Below are 13569 nucleotides of genomic sequence, written 5' to 3'. Positions count from 1 at the left end.
TTATTTCACAACGGCCCAGGAAGTGAACCCATTGCTCGCAGGCTCGATTCTCGAGATTCTGGCCTTCAGTAGACATATGTATCATTTGTAGGGGGGTCATATTTCATTACATATTTTTCATTTTGAACTCATTTAGGATGAAAAACAAGGCCATATTCTTTGTCCCAGGTCCGATACTGGTGCCTGTGGATGAAATACTGACTTTACAGCTGAACTTGCTTATAGCAGCCAGTCAGTCTGTTTGTTTACATTTAAACTTGTAGAACAGCCACCTGTCTGAAGCAGCCAGGTTGTGTTGCTCTACTGTCTGGCTGCTTAATACAGTTCTAACTGCATTAAAGTAACTGATTGGCTAATTTGCAACAGCTCTACTATTTATTTACGATTTGTTTGTACCATAACATTTGTACCACAACAAAGAACAAGTTTACATCATTCCTAATTCCAGCTTTCTTATACTGTATTACCTCATTCTCTAACATTTCCTCGTCACCTGAACTGTCCGCAGTGTTCTGGGTACTCTGAAATAATGTACATGCACTAATGATTGTTTCTATCTCAAAAAGACCCCAAAAGATATAAAAATTTGAGAAAATGAACAAACTTTTTAAACAATAAATTCCACTTGAGCAAAACAGATATATCTTTATATGCCTTGCAAAAAAATTATTATAAAATACCTATTTATATCAGAGCAGAAAGACAATATATTGCAGGTCAGAAACAAGAGGGCCAAGATGGCCCTAGGTCGCTCACCTAAGAAACACTCCATAACAGTGTAAAACATGTTTGACCTAGAATTTCATGGAAACAAATATTCTGACCAATTTTCATTAAGATTGGACCAAAAAATTGGTCTCCTTCGATAAAACAAGCGTTTTCTTAGATATGACCTAGTTTTTGGCCCCTAGATGACCATGTTCAAACTCGACCTAGATTTTATCAAGGCAATCATTCTGACCAAAATTCATGAAGATCAACTGAAAAATACAGCCTCTATCACATACAGAAGTTTTTTCTTTGATTTGACCAAGTGACCTAGTTTTTGACCTCAGATGACCCATATTCAAATTCGACCTAGATTTCATTAAGGCAATCAACCTGACCAAATTTCATAAATATCAACTGAAAAAAACAGTCTCTATCGCATACACAAGATTTTTCTTTAATTTGACCTTGTGACCTAGTTTTTGACTTCAGATAACCCATATTCAAAACCGACCTAGTTTTCATCAAGGCAATCCATCTGCCCAAATTTCATGAAGATCAATTGAAAAATACATCCTCTATTGCATACACAATGTTTTTCTTCGATTTGACCTAGTGACCTAGTTTTTGACCCCAGATGACCCATTTTCGAAATCAGCCTAGATTTTATCAAGGTAATCATTCTGGCTAAATTTCATGAAGATCAGTTGAAAAATACAGCCTCTATTGCATACACAAGGTTTTTCTTTGATTTGACCTAGTGACCTAGTTTTTGACCCCAGATGACCCATTTTCGAACTTGGTCTAAATTTCATCAAGGCAATCATTCTGACCAAAATTCATGAAGATCAATTGAAAAATACAGCCTCTATCACATACACAAGGTTTTTACGTGATATGACCTAGTGACCTAGTTTTTGACCCCAGATGACCCATTTTCGAACTCGGCCTAGATTTCATCAAGGTAATCATTCTGACCAAAATTCATGAAGATCAATTGAAAAATACCGCCTCTATCGCATACACAAGGTTTTTCTTTGATTTGACCTAGTGACCTAGTTTTTGACCCCAGATGACCCATTTTCGAACTCGGCCTAGATTTCATCTAGGCAATCATTCTGACCAAAATTCATGAAAATCAATTGAAAAATACAGCCTCTATTGCATACACAAGGTTTTTCTTTGATTTGACCTAGTGACCTAGTTTTTGACCCGAGATGATCCATTTTCGAACTCGGCCTAGATTTCATCAAGGTTATAATTCTGACCAATATTCATGAAGAAGATTTGAAAAATACAGCCTCTATCACATACACAAGGTTTTTCTTTGATTTGACCTAGTGACCTAGTTTTTTTACCCGAGATGACCCATTTTCGAACTCGGCTTAGATTTCATCAAGGTTATCATTCTGACCAATATTCATGAAGATTAATTGAAAAATACCACCTCTATCGCATACACAAGGTTTTACTTTGATTTGACCTAGTGACCTAGTTTTTGACCCGAGATGACCCATTTTCGAACTTTGCCTAGATTTCATCAAAGTTATCATTCTGACCAATATTCATGAAGATTAAATGAAAAATACAGCCTCTAGCGCATACACAAGGTTTTTCTTTGATTTGACCTAGCGACCTAGTTTTTGACCCGAGATGACCCATTTTCGAACTTGGCCTAGATTTCATCAAGGTTATCATTCTGACCAATATTCATGAAGATTAATTGAAAAATACAGCCTCTATCGCATACATAAGCTAAATGTTGACAGACGACAGACGACGGACGCCGGACATCGAGCGATCAGAAAAACTCACCTGAGCATTGCTCAGGTGAGCTAAAAATACATATAACAAGAGGACCATGATGGTCCAGAATCGCTCACCTCTTCCCACATGACCCAGTTTTGAGTATGACATCGTTTTTTCTATTATTTGACATAGTGACCTAGTTTTTGAGCTCATGTGACCCAGTTTTGAACTTGACCTAGATATTATCAAGATAAAAATTCTGACCAATTTTCAGGAAGATCCACTGAAAAATATGTTCTCTAGAGGTCACAAGGTTTTTCTATTATTTGACCTATTGACCTAGTTTTCGAAGGTACGTGACCCTATTTTAAACTTTATCTAGATATCATCAAGGTGAACATTCTCACTAATTTTCATGAAAATCTCATGAAAAATATGGCCTCTAGAGAGGTCACAAGGTTTTTCTATTTTTATACCTACTGGGCTAGTTTTTGACCGCAAGTGACCCAGTTCTGAAACTGACCTAGATATCATCAAGGTGAACATTCAGATCAGTTTTCATGAAGATCCATTGAAAAATATGGCCTCTAGAGATGTCACAACGTTTTTTCATTATTTGACCTACTGACCTACTTTTTGAAGGCACGTGACCCACTTTCGAAATTGACCTAGATATCATCAAGATGAACATTCTGACCAATTTTTATGGAGATCCATTCACAAGTATGGCCTCTAGATAGGTCACAAGGTTTTTCTATTATTTGACCTACTGACCTAGTTTTTGACCGCACATGACCCTGTTTCGACCTTGACCTAGATATCATCAAGATGAACATTCAGACCAACTTTCATACAGACCCCATGAAAAAGATGGCCTTTAGAGAGGTCACAAGGTTTTTCTATTATTTGACCTATTGACCTAGTTTTCGAAGGCACGTGACCCACTTTCAAACTTGAACTAGATATCATCAAGATGAACATTCAGACCAACTTTCATACAGATCCCATGAAAAATATGGCCTCTAGAGAGGTCACAAGGTTTTTCTATTATTTGACCTACTGACCTAGTTTTTGACCGCACGTGACCCAGTTTCAAAACTGACCTACATATCATCAAGGTGAACATTCTGACCAATTTTCATGAAGATCTCATGAAATATATGGCCTCTAGAGAGGTCACAAGGTTTTTCTATTTTTAGACCTACTGACCTAATTTTTGATCGCATGTGACCCAGTTTCAAATCTGACCTAGATATCATCAAGATGAACATTCAGACCAATTTTCATACAGATCCAATGAAAAATATAGCCTTTAGAGAGGTCACAAGGGTTTCTATTATTTGACCTACTGACCTAGTTTTTGATCGCACGTGACCCAGTTTCGAACTTGACCTAGATATCATCAAGGTGAACCTTCTGACCAATTTTCATTAAGATCTTGTGAAATATATGGCCTCTAGAGAGGTCACAAGGTTTTTCTATTTTTAGACCTACTTACCTAGTTTTTGACAGCACGTGATCCAGTTTCGAACTTGACCTAGATATCATCAAGGTGAACATTCAGACCAATTTTCATGAATATCTTGTGAAATATATGGCCTCTAGAGAGGTCACAAAGTTTTTCTATTTTTAGACCTACTGACCTAGTTTTAGACGGCACGTGACCCAGTTTCGAACTTGACCTAGATATCATCAAGATGAACATTCTGACCAACTTTCATAAAGATCCCACAAAAAATGTGACCTCTAGAGTGGTCACAAGCAAAAGTTTACGGATGGACGGACGCCGGACGCTGCGTGATCACAAAAGCTCACCTTGTCACTATGTGACAGGTGAGCTAAAAACAAGGAGCTGTGTTCAATAAACGTTTGATGCCCCCGTTGGCATCCTTGTTGATAGATTTTGCACCCAAGTCCAAAACGAGGTCAAGGTCAAGGTCAAACTGAGGTCAGGTGATGTTTGAAGATGAGGAATGGTCAGTTTACATCAGTATTAGTATCAATTCATTCTTGGTCAAGGTCAAACTGAGGTCAGGTGATGTCTGAAGATGAGGAATGGTCACAGGTTACATCTGCATTAGTATCAAGTCATTCTTGTAAGTGGATACTAGACGAAACGGACAGGACAATCATTATACGCCTCCCGCATCAGTAGATGCCGGGGGTATAAAAACACGAGTTGTTTATGAAAACCTTTGCCCCGCCCCCTTTCCCTCCCACCACTGTTACTGCCTACCTTGAGGAAACTGTGTGTAAAATATACTACAAACCCTAATCAACAAGGGCTGATCCAGAAATAATGTCAATTAAGCCATAAAATTGTGAATATTGAAAAGAAAATATTTCTTCCCAGAGTACCTTGATCTTTTTACAATATTTCCCAAAAATATCACAATAATGTATTTCAAACTTTTTAGAACATCAAAGTATATGGAAAACAAAGCAACAGCAAACACCGCATGTCCCACTTATTATTCACGTCAGAAGCAGAATACAAAAATGTCACCAAGCAGTGATATGTATTAACATTACATAGTATAATTGAAACTGCAATGATATCACTAAATGTTTAACAACATATGGCAGGAAGAAAATCACTTCATGTCATTAATAATATTATGATATCTGATTTTGTGCATTATTTTGATGTTGAATGGCTACTGTCCATGTTTGTTGTTTTGTCTATGAAAAAACAACATTAGTTTAGCGAGCGGTAATATAGCGCCAATGGTATACTTGAAATTTCAATGTATTTAAAACTAAACAACCCTAAAAATAATATCTCCACATGTTCATATCATGATAATACAAAAATGTGCAACAGACACTGTGACATTACTTCTGGATCAACCCTCGTACTATACAACAAACTTTTTCTCTGCTCAAAAACTACACACATACCACAGAATCATGCAGTTTACTGGCCAGGGACTTTAACTTGTTGAGTTGCTCGGTTAGGGCAGGGTTGTTCTCATCTACTACACTGGAACTCAGCAGATCTAGGTCAACTCTGTACCAGGAAACAGAAAATATTGTAAATACCTTTCTTGTTAAGCATATGATTACCAACTTCACCTGTCTTAAATATATGAACTAAATATTTGTTATTAAAGTTACTTTTATTAATATAGTTTCATAGTGAAGATAGTCTGAAGCTGATTGGAAAAGCCAATGAGTTCACTTCCTTGGAGACCAAATAGGTAGCTTATCATGAAATATGGTTCTGGATGTAGCTGGGTTCAGGCCTGTGACCTCCATAACGAATAATTTAAACAGTATATATCCAATATTTTGCACGAAGTCCAAAGATACCTTAGCAAAAAATAAATTTTTACTAACAGAGATGTGAAAAGTAATTTGCCTACCCTATGTTAGATTCTAGTTCTTGCAACCTTGACTTCAATCTTTCACATTTCATCTCCCACCTCAATGCTTTCTCCCCCATAGTGGCAGCCTGGTCTACTGATATCCTCAGCTCCTTGTGTAGATTTGTGACCTCCTCCTGAATGGGAGACAAGTGCTGGACTCATAGCAAGATAATCAACTTCAGTAAACATGAGGATAACAAACTTGAATATAGTGAAATCTCAGACATAAAGAACAATTTTTCATTCTTTTGAGTTTTTGCCTTCTTTATTTCATTACAAAATCTACGGAAACAACAAACTTGGTAAAAGGAAAATCTCGGTTAGAAAGAACACATTTCTAGGTCTGAAAGCAGCAATTTACATAAAAAATTAAATGTGTACAATAAAGAGTTTCAGAAGTATTATTTCAATCAGAGCTCCAGATAAGCTGCGTATTTGCGTATTTACGCAATTAAAATTGCAGAAAACCCAACTGAATTGATACAGTGTGCGTACAGAAACGCAAGTAAAATTCCTAATACCCAATTCGTAAAAAATCGCTTGCATATCGCATTTTCCTTATTACTAGAACGGGTATGAGACTTTAACGCTAGATCTGACTGGCTGGTTACACGTCACCGCAGAACTGGTTGCAATTTATCGGGAAAATCACAGGACCATTCAGTCGGCTGATCGGTGTTATTTGGACGCTTTGTCGCCGATAAAATGTAAAGAGGTTGCAGAAAAAACATTGTTGCAGCACAAACAAACAAATTAGTGGGATATTTTGCTTTTTATCAATGACAGTTATCTGTTTGTGACGATGTAGTGTCACCAATACTGGATGACATCTTTTGGGAGAATGCATGTTGCGGTGACCACATCGTTCGGGATATTGTGGATGAGCATTAAAAGTGAAAAAGAAAACAACAGTATCGAACATTCATTGCAATTTTAAAAACATTTTTGTATTTAACATTGAAGGGTGCCATTTAAGTACTTAGGCACTTAGTCAGTCCTGTTTAATGATATACACCATGTATACTTTAGGCAATAAAATACTCAACTTTTAGTGCAAGATTGGTAAAATACCCAGTTGGTTTTAGAAATACCCAATTACTTCTGAAAAGGCTGGGTAATGATATTATTTTTACCCAATTCAAATTTCCAATACCCAATTCAGACAATAAGTGATGGGTAAATACCCAATTGCAGCAAAAGTTTATCTGGAGCTCTGTTCAATCATTCCATGTGAATCTTCTCATTTCCACAGACTTATTCAAACAAAAGCATCAAGAGGCGCTAATAGATCAGTAGATATTATAAGGATAAAAAGGGCAATTTAATATCACTTCATACATGTTTTGACTTTGCGAAAAATTTACTTGTCTTATATTAACAGATGCTTGGCATATGAATGTTTACTTATGTGACATATACAAGTGTTCCTTTTTAATGGTGAAGTGCATCGAAAAGTTCTAGCCTAAAACATAATAAGTAATCTTTTAACAGGGAATAAATTTAAAGAGAAGTATTTGTTTGTTTTGTGTTTAATGCTGTTTTTCAACAGTATAGCATTCACTGTCAATCAGTATTTTGACTAAGATAGACTGTCATTCATTCCAATGATTCATAGACAGAGTCTGTTGTTTACATTTTTAATCGTAACCGGTGCACTTATGTGAAGAGCTCTGGTACAGTCTCTAAATAATAGGCCATATGGTGACTTTCCAGCTTTTAATGATGGGGAAAGACTCCAGATGATTTGCCATTCATTATTTAGTCACAGGCAGGTTACTTAGAACCGACAACTTTCTGTAAGCCAAATGGATGGCTTCCTAACATGAAATATTTTCAATGCACAAGTGAGGGTCAAACCTACATCAGAGGGCAAGCATGGATTTCTTTCATGAACTGTGATAATTGGAGTCTGTCCCCCAGCTGCTCTTTTTTTGCAGCTGAGTATCAGCCGTTTCCCCTTGCCAAAAACAGCTTTATTTTCATTTACATATACCTCTAGTCCTTTACATTTGTCCATTTACATACCTCTAGCTCTTTACATTTGTCCATTTATATACCTCTAACACTTTACATTTATCCAATTACCTACCTCTGGCTCTTTACATTTGTACATTTTTTATACCTCTGGCTCTACATTTATCCAATTACATACCTTTGGCCCTTTACATTTATCCAATTACATACCTCTAGCCCTTTACATTTGTCCATTTACATACCTCTGACTCTTTATATTTGTCCATTTACATACCTCTGGCTCTTTACATTTGTACATTTTTATACCTCTGGCAATTTACATTTGTATATTTCTATACCTCTGGCCTTATGCATTTCTCCATTTACATACCTCTAACTCTACATTTATCCAATTACCTACCTCTGGCTCTTTACATTTGTACATTTTTATACCTCTTACTCTTTACATTTATCCAATTACATACCTCTGGCTCTTTTATTTTAAATTTGTCCATTTACATACCTCTAGCCCTTTACATTTGTCCATTTACATACCTCTGACTCTTTACATTTGTCCATTTACATACCTCTGGCTCTTTACATTTGTACATTTTTATACCTCTGGCTCTTTACATTTGTATATTTCTATACCTCTGGCCTTATGCATTTGTCCATTTACATACCTCTGGCTCTTTACATTTATCTATTTACATACCTCTAGCTCTACATTTGTCCATTTACATATGTCTGGCTCTTTACATTTGTACATTTTTATACCTCTGGCTCTTTACATTTGTCTATTTACATACCTCTAACTCTTTACATTTGTCTATCCATTTCTGAAGAGCTTTGGTATCTTTTTCTCTGACAGGGGAATCTGGTTTGGCTACATTCAGATCATTTTCACTGAAATATTAACAATACATAGAAATGATCTCTTTCCTTAAAGACACCAAGTATACCAGTATATGTTGACTCTGTGACAATTAGCCAACAGTATTCTAGTGAATTTGATCTTGTATCTGGTGTCTCATTTAGCAGTATGTTCTTTACAGATAGTGTGTGTATGTGTGTTCGACGGATCTAACGTCTTTTTCAACACCTTTTTTTTTAGTCATATAAATGAGAGTGTCTACATGTAGCAGTGAGCAAATGCCTAACTTGATAGTGCTGCCTCACTGGAGTATGATGTCATAGACACGTTACACGATACCCCAGCCACCCAGTCACATTATACTGACACCAGGCTGACCAGTCCTAGCAATATCCTCTTAATGCTGAGCGCTAAACGAGGAAACTACTAGTACCATTTTTACATCTTTGGTATGAAGCGGCTGGGGGTCAAACCTCCCACGCTTGAAGCGTGTGCTCTACCACTAAGCTACCGAGGCGGTCCTTTTACAGATAAAGCAATATATGTGTTTGAAAATGGTTATGTCAAAAACAACAACTGGAAGTTGATCGTCTTTGTTTTCATGGCTTAAAAATTTAATTCAATCTCAATGATTTTGTTTCACCCTGAACATTCTACCCCCAACCATTTTTTGTATTTTCCAAGTTACCCCAATGCTTATACACAAGAGCACCACCTGCAGGTTCCAACGCTCATCTGCAAGTGCTAGACAATATGTTAAAAAAAGTTTCTAGTGACATACGATGTGAGTGATGACGTAGAACAACTATTTTAAGTTGAATCAAATCCACTGAAATATCAGAGGTAGAGTGAAAGTATACGAAAACTTAGGCCTGAAATTCAAAGTAAAAAGGGGGCATAATTCAGGAAATATTGGTTCTGGTGTTATGGCCTTTATGTCATATGATGTGGGTGATGATGAAGAATACCTATTTTAAGTTTGAGGCAAATCCATCAAGCAATAACAGATAAAGTGAAAGTGCATCATAACTTTCAATGCAGAACGCATGCCAAAGCAGATGCCAGGACGAGCTAAAAAAGCATTTTGATTCAAATTACTGGCGGACTTGTGTTTCAGTGTTGAGTATATTACCTATCTAATTCAGTGATTCCTGCATTGATCAGTTTCATTGTCAGCTGCTGGACCTGTCCTTTAAGTCTCATGATTTCAGCTGTCTGTGGATCCCAGTTCACCACCGGTTTGTTCTTGATTTTTCTTGCCCTGTCAGCATATCGTAGTGTGTTAAGTGTCTCCTCCATATTACTGTCTGCAGGACTCACACATGCTATCATTAAGGTATGACTGTTTCCACCCAACGAATCTGCAAAGCAAAGTGTAAATGATTAATACAAACGAATTTTCTTGGTTAAATATAACTTTGCTGAATACAAATGTCCCATGCTTTCAAACTTTGTCAAAGTTCATGACTGGTATTATATACAGCACATGGTTTAATATTCTGACTTTTGCAAATTAAGCTTCTCTCATATATTTGCAGAAAAAATACTTCAAAAGAGTAAGTATTTATACATGACACTGAATCAGTTACAGTTATTTTACTAACTAGGATTCACTGTGAATAAACCAAGTCATCTTTCAAGAATCTTTATTATGTTCTTTTATATTTATTATGTAACATATTGCAGGTTGCTGTCAAAAACCCTGTATGTTTATTTTTGTAACTTTTTGTGAGAAACAAAAACATTTTTCAAGAAAAAGAAATTAAAGGATCCAAACTATTTCTTGCAGAACAGTCCGGCTGAAATAGATATCTATTACACTTTCCATGACACATCTCAGGTTTCTTGTTTCTTCAATACTCAAATACAATATTTTAGAATAACATTATTGTAATTGTTAAAATATAGATAAAATATATGTGATATATAACAGTTTTAAATCAAAAATCGACAAAAATATGTTATTTTACTTGTTTTTTGCAGAACTTGCATGTAACTACGACATAATATGTAACGGCCGACTGGCTCATATAATCAAATCAAGCACACAAAATAATGATTTTAATTACCCACTTTGTTGTTCAGTAATAAGATAAGATAAATTTTATTTTAAGTTGGCAAGACATATAACAATACAACATAAGCTGTATGCTATACCGCTAATTAACAAGTGGTACAAACACGATAATAGGCTGCACTTTGCATTGTTTATCAATCAACTTTTTACACACTGATCAATAAACAGCTTTGATAATGAATTATTGTACTAAATACAAACGTGTCAGTCAGCGCATGGCATGATTGACATCTATCAGTAGCAGATTAATATATGACGCTCTGCCTACTGCCATACTTCCGCTTGTGCCAGCAAACAACACTTAAATTCACTGGGATTTTGATTGATAAGGGGCAGAACTTTTGAACTTGAGACATATCAAAGAGAATTACTGTGGGTCAGGCCGACGCACAGGGCATTTTCTGTTTGGATCAAATACAAGTTTTTCTTGATTTCCGCGGATCACAACCCGGCACCTCAGATCAACCAAAAGCCCTGCAAATTTGTCACATCACAGTTTCACAGCTTTTTTATTAGATAGGATATCCAGTATTTTTGTAGAACATGCAACATAATAATTAAGTTTTAAATAACTGAAAAAAGATTTTTTTGCCAAATTAGCATGGGATGTTCAATACTGGCCAACAATATATAACATAGTATCATACACAAACCAACCTTGTAATATCCTAGTCAACTTGCTGTCTCTATACGGTACATGTGACACTTTCTTTGTATCATCTCCAAGAATACTTATCACATTTCCAAGTGCCAGCAAACCTTTATTGATGTTTATGCCTACAAACAATAAATAGAACAGTGAGGAAATATCTAAATTTCTACTAAACCAGTAACTGAACAGATATTCTAGCATAAAACTGCTGTTCTTGTCACTTTTCGGGGGTGTTTTAACAGGAGAGAAAATGTGTGTTAAAAGAGAGATTCTCACGCTCGCGTGCTGTTATAACACCTTTTTATATATGCGCCTTCTGTGGCAAAGCGTAACTGTCATTCGGCCCTTAAACGGATAATTCAAAACAAAATGACGTCAATGTAAAAAACAACTCAGACATTGCCGCGCATTTCGTGGAAAATTAATGACGTTGAGAGACATTGTATCCATTTATCAGTTTTTATGCATTTTATGCTAGAATAGCGTTAACGCATGTTCATTTCGTGTTATAACATTTGCAGAATCCCTCGGGATTCTGCAGATGTTATAACACGAAAAAACATGCGTTATCCCTACAATATAAACAATCTAATTATCTGAAAATGGAATCAAGGACTGAACTGTGATAAATTCTGCAATAATTACCTCTCATGAATGAACATTCCAATTCCATCAACTATGATAACAAGAGGACCATGATGGTCCTGAATCGCTCACCTATCCCCACATGACCCAGTGTTGAACTGAGTATGACGTCGTTATTTCTATTATTTGACAAAGCGACCTAGTTTTTGAGCACATGTGACCTAGATATCATCAAGATAAAAAATTCTGACCAATTTTCATGAAGATCCATTGAAAAATATGACCTCTAGAGAGGTCACAAGGTTTTTCTATTATTTGACCTAATGACCTAGTTTTTGAAGGCACGTAATCCACTTTTTAACCTGACCTAGATATCATCAAGGTGAACATTCTCACCAATTTTCATGAAGATCTCGTGAAAAATATGGCCTCTAGAGAGGTCACAAGGTTTTTCTATTTTTCAACCTACTGACCTAGTTTTTGACCGCACATGACCCAGTTACGAACTTTACCTAGATATCATCAACTGAACATTCTCACCAATTTTCATGAAGATTCATTGAGAAATATGGCCTCTAGAGACATCACAAGGTTTTTCTATTTTTAGACCTACTGACCTAATTTTTGACCGCACGTGACCCAGTTTCAAAACTGACCTACATATCATCAAGATGAACATTCTGATTAATTTTCATGAAGATCTCTTGAAAAATATGGCCTCTAGAGAGGTCACAAGGTTTTTCTATTTTTAGATCTACTGACCTAGTTTTTGACCGCACGTCACCAAGTTTCAAATCTGACCTAGATATCATCTAGGTGAACATTCTGATCAATTTTCATAAAGATCCCATGAAAAATATGGCCTCTAGAGAGGTCACAAAGTTTTTCTATTTTCAGACCTACTGACCTAGTTTTTGACTGCACGTGACCCAGTTTCAAATCTGACCCAGATATCATCAAGGTGAACATTCTGACCAATTTTCATGAAGATCCATTGAAAAATATGGCCTCTAGAGAGGTCACAAGGTTTTTCTATTTTTAGACCTACTGACCTAGTTTTTAAATCCCACGTGACCCAGTTTCAAACTTGACCTAGATATCATCAAGGTGAACATTCTGACCAATTTTCATGAAGATCCATTGAAAAATATGGCCTCTAGAGAGGTCACAAGGTTTTTCTATTTTTAGATCTACTGACCTAGTTTTTGACCCCATGTGACCCAGTTTCAAAACTGACCTAGATATCATCAAGGTGAACATTCTGACCAATTTTCATGAAGACCCATTGAGAAATATGGCCTCTAGAGAGGTCACAAGGTTTTTCTATTTTTAGACCTACTGACCTAGTTTTTGACCCCACATGACCCAGTTTCAAACTTGACCTAGATATCATCAAGATGAACATTCTGACTATTTTTCATGAAGATCCATTGAGAAATATGGCCTCTAGAGAGGTCACAAGGTTTTTCTATTTTTAGACCTTATGACCTAGTTTTTGATCGCACGTGACCCAGTTTCGAACTTGACCTAGATATCATCAAGGTGAACATTCTGACCAATTTTCATGAAGATCTCATGAAAAATATGGCCTCTAGAGAGGTCA

General features: G+C 36.2%; 1 protein-coding gene across 1 annotated transcript in view; it reads right to left on the bottom strand.

The window, feature by feature from the left end:
* The window catches only part of LOC123556311 (chromosome-associated kinesin KIF4-like), a 72746-nt gene that overhangs the window by 31156 nt on the left and 28021 nt on the right, over positions 1 to 13569 (bottom strand). Inside the window, exons 7-12 of the mRNA XM_045346920.2 lie at positions 11387 to 11506; positions 9785 to 10013; positions 8588 to 8684; positions 5823 to 5959; positions 5359 to 5467; positions 468 to 521 (exon numbers count right to left, since the gene is read on the bottom strand). Coding sequence (XP_045202855.1) covers positions 468 to 521; positions 5359 to 5467; positions 5823 to 5959; positions 8588 to 8684; positions 9785 to 10013; positions 11387 to 11506 — 746 coding nt within the window. The remainder of the gene's footprint in view (positions 1 to 467; positions 522 to 5358; positions 5468 to 5822; positions 5960 to 8587; positions 8685 to 9784; positions 10014 to 11386; positions 11507 to 13569) is intronic.

This window comes from Mercenaria mercenaria, chromosome 5 (genome assembly GCF_021730395.1).
Source record: "Mercenaria mercenaria strain notata chromosome 5, MADL_Memer_1, whole genome shotgun sequence".
NCBI lineage: Eukaryota > Metazoa > Mollusca > Bivalvia > Venerida > Veneridae > Mercenaria > Mercenaria mercenaria.
This window is presented reverse-complemented; position numbering and strand designations above follow the sequence as displayed.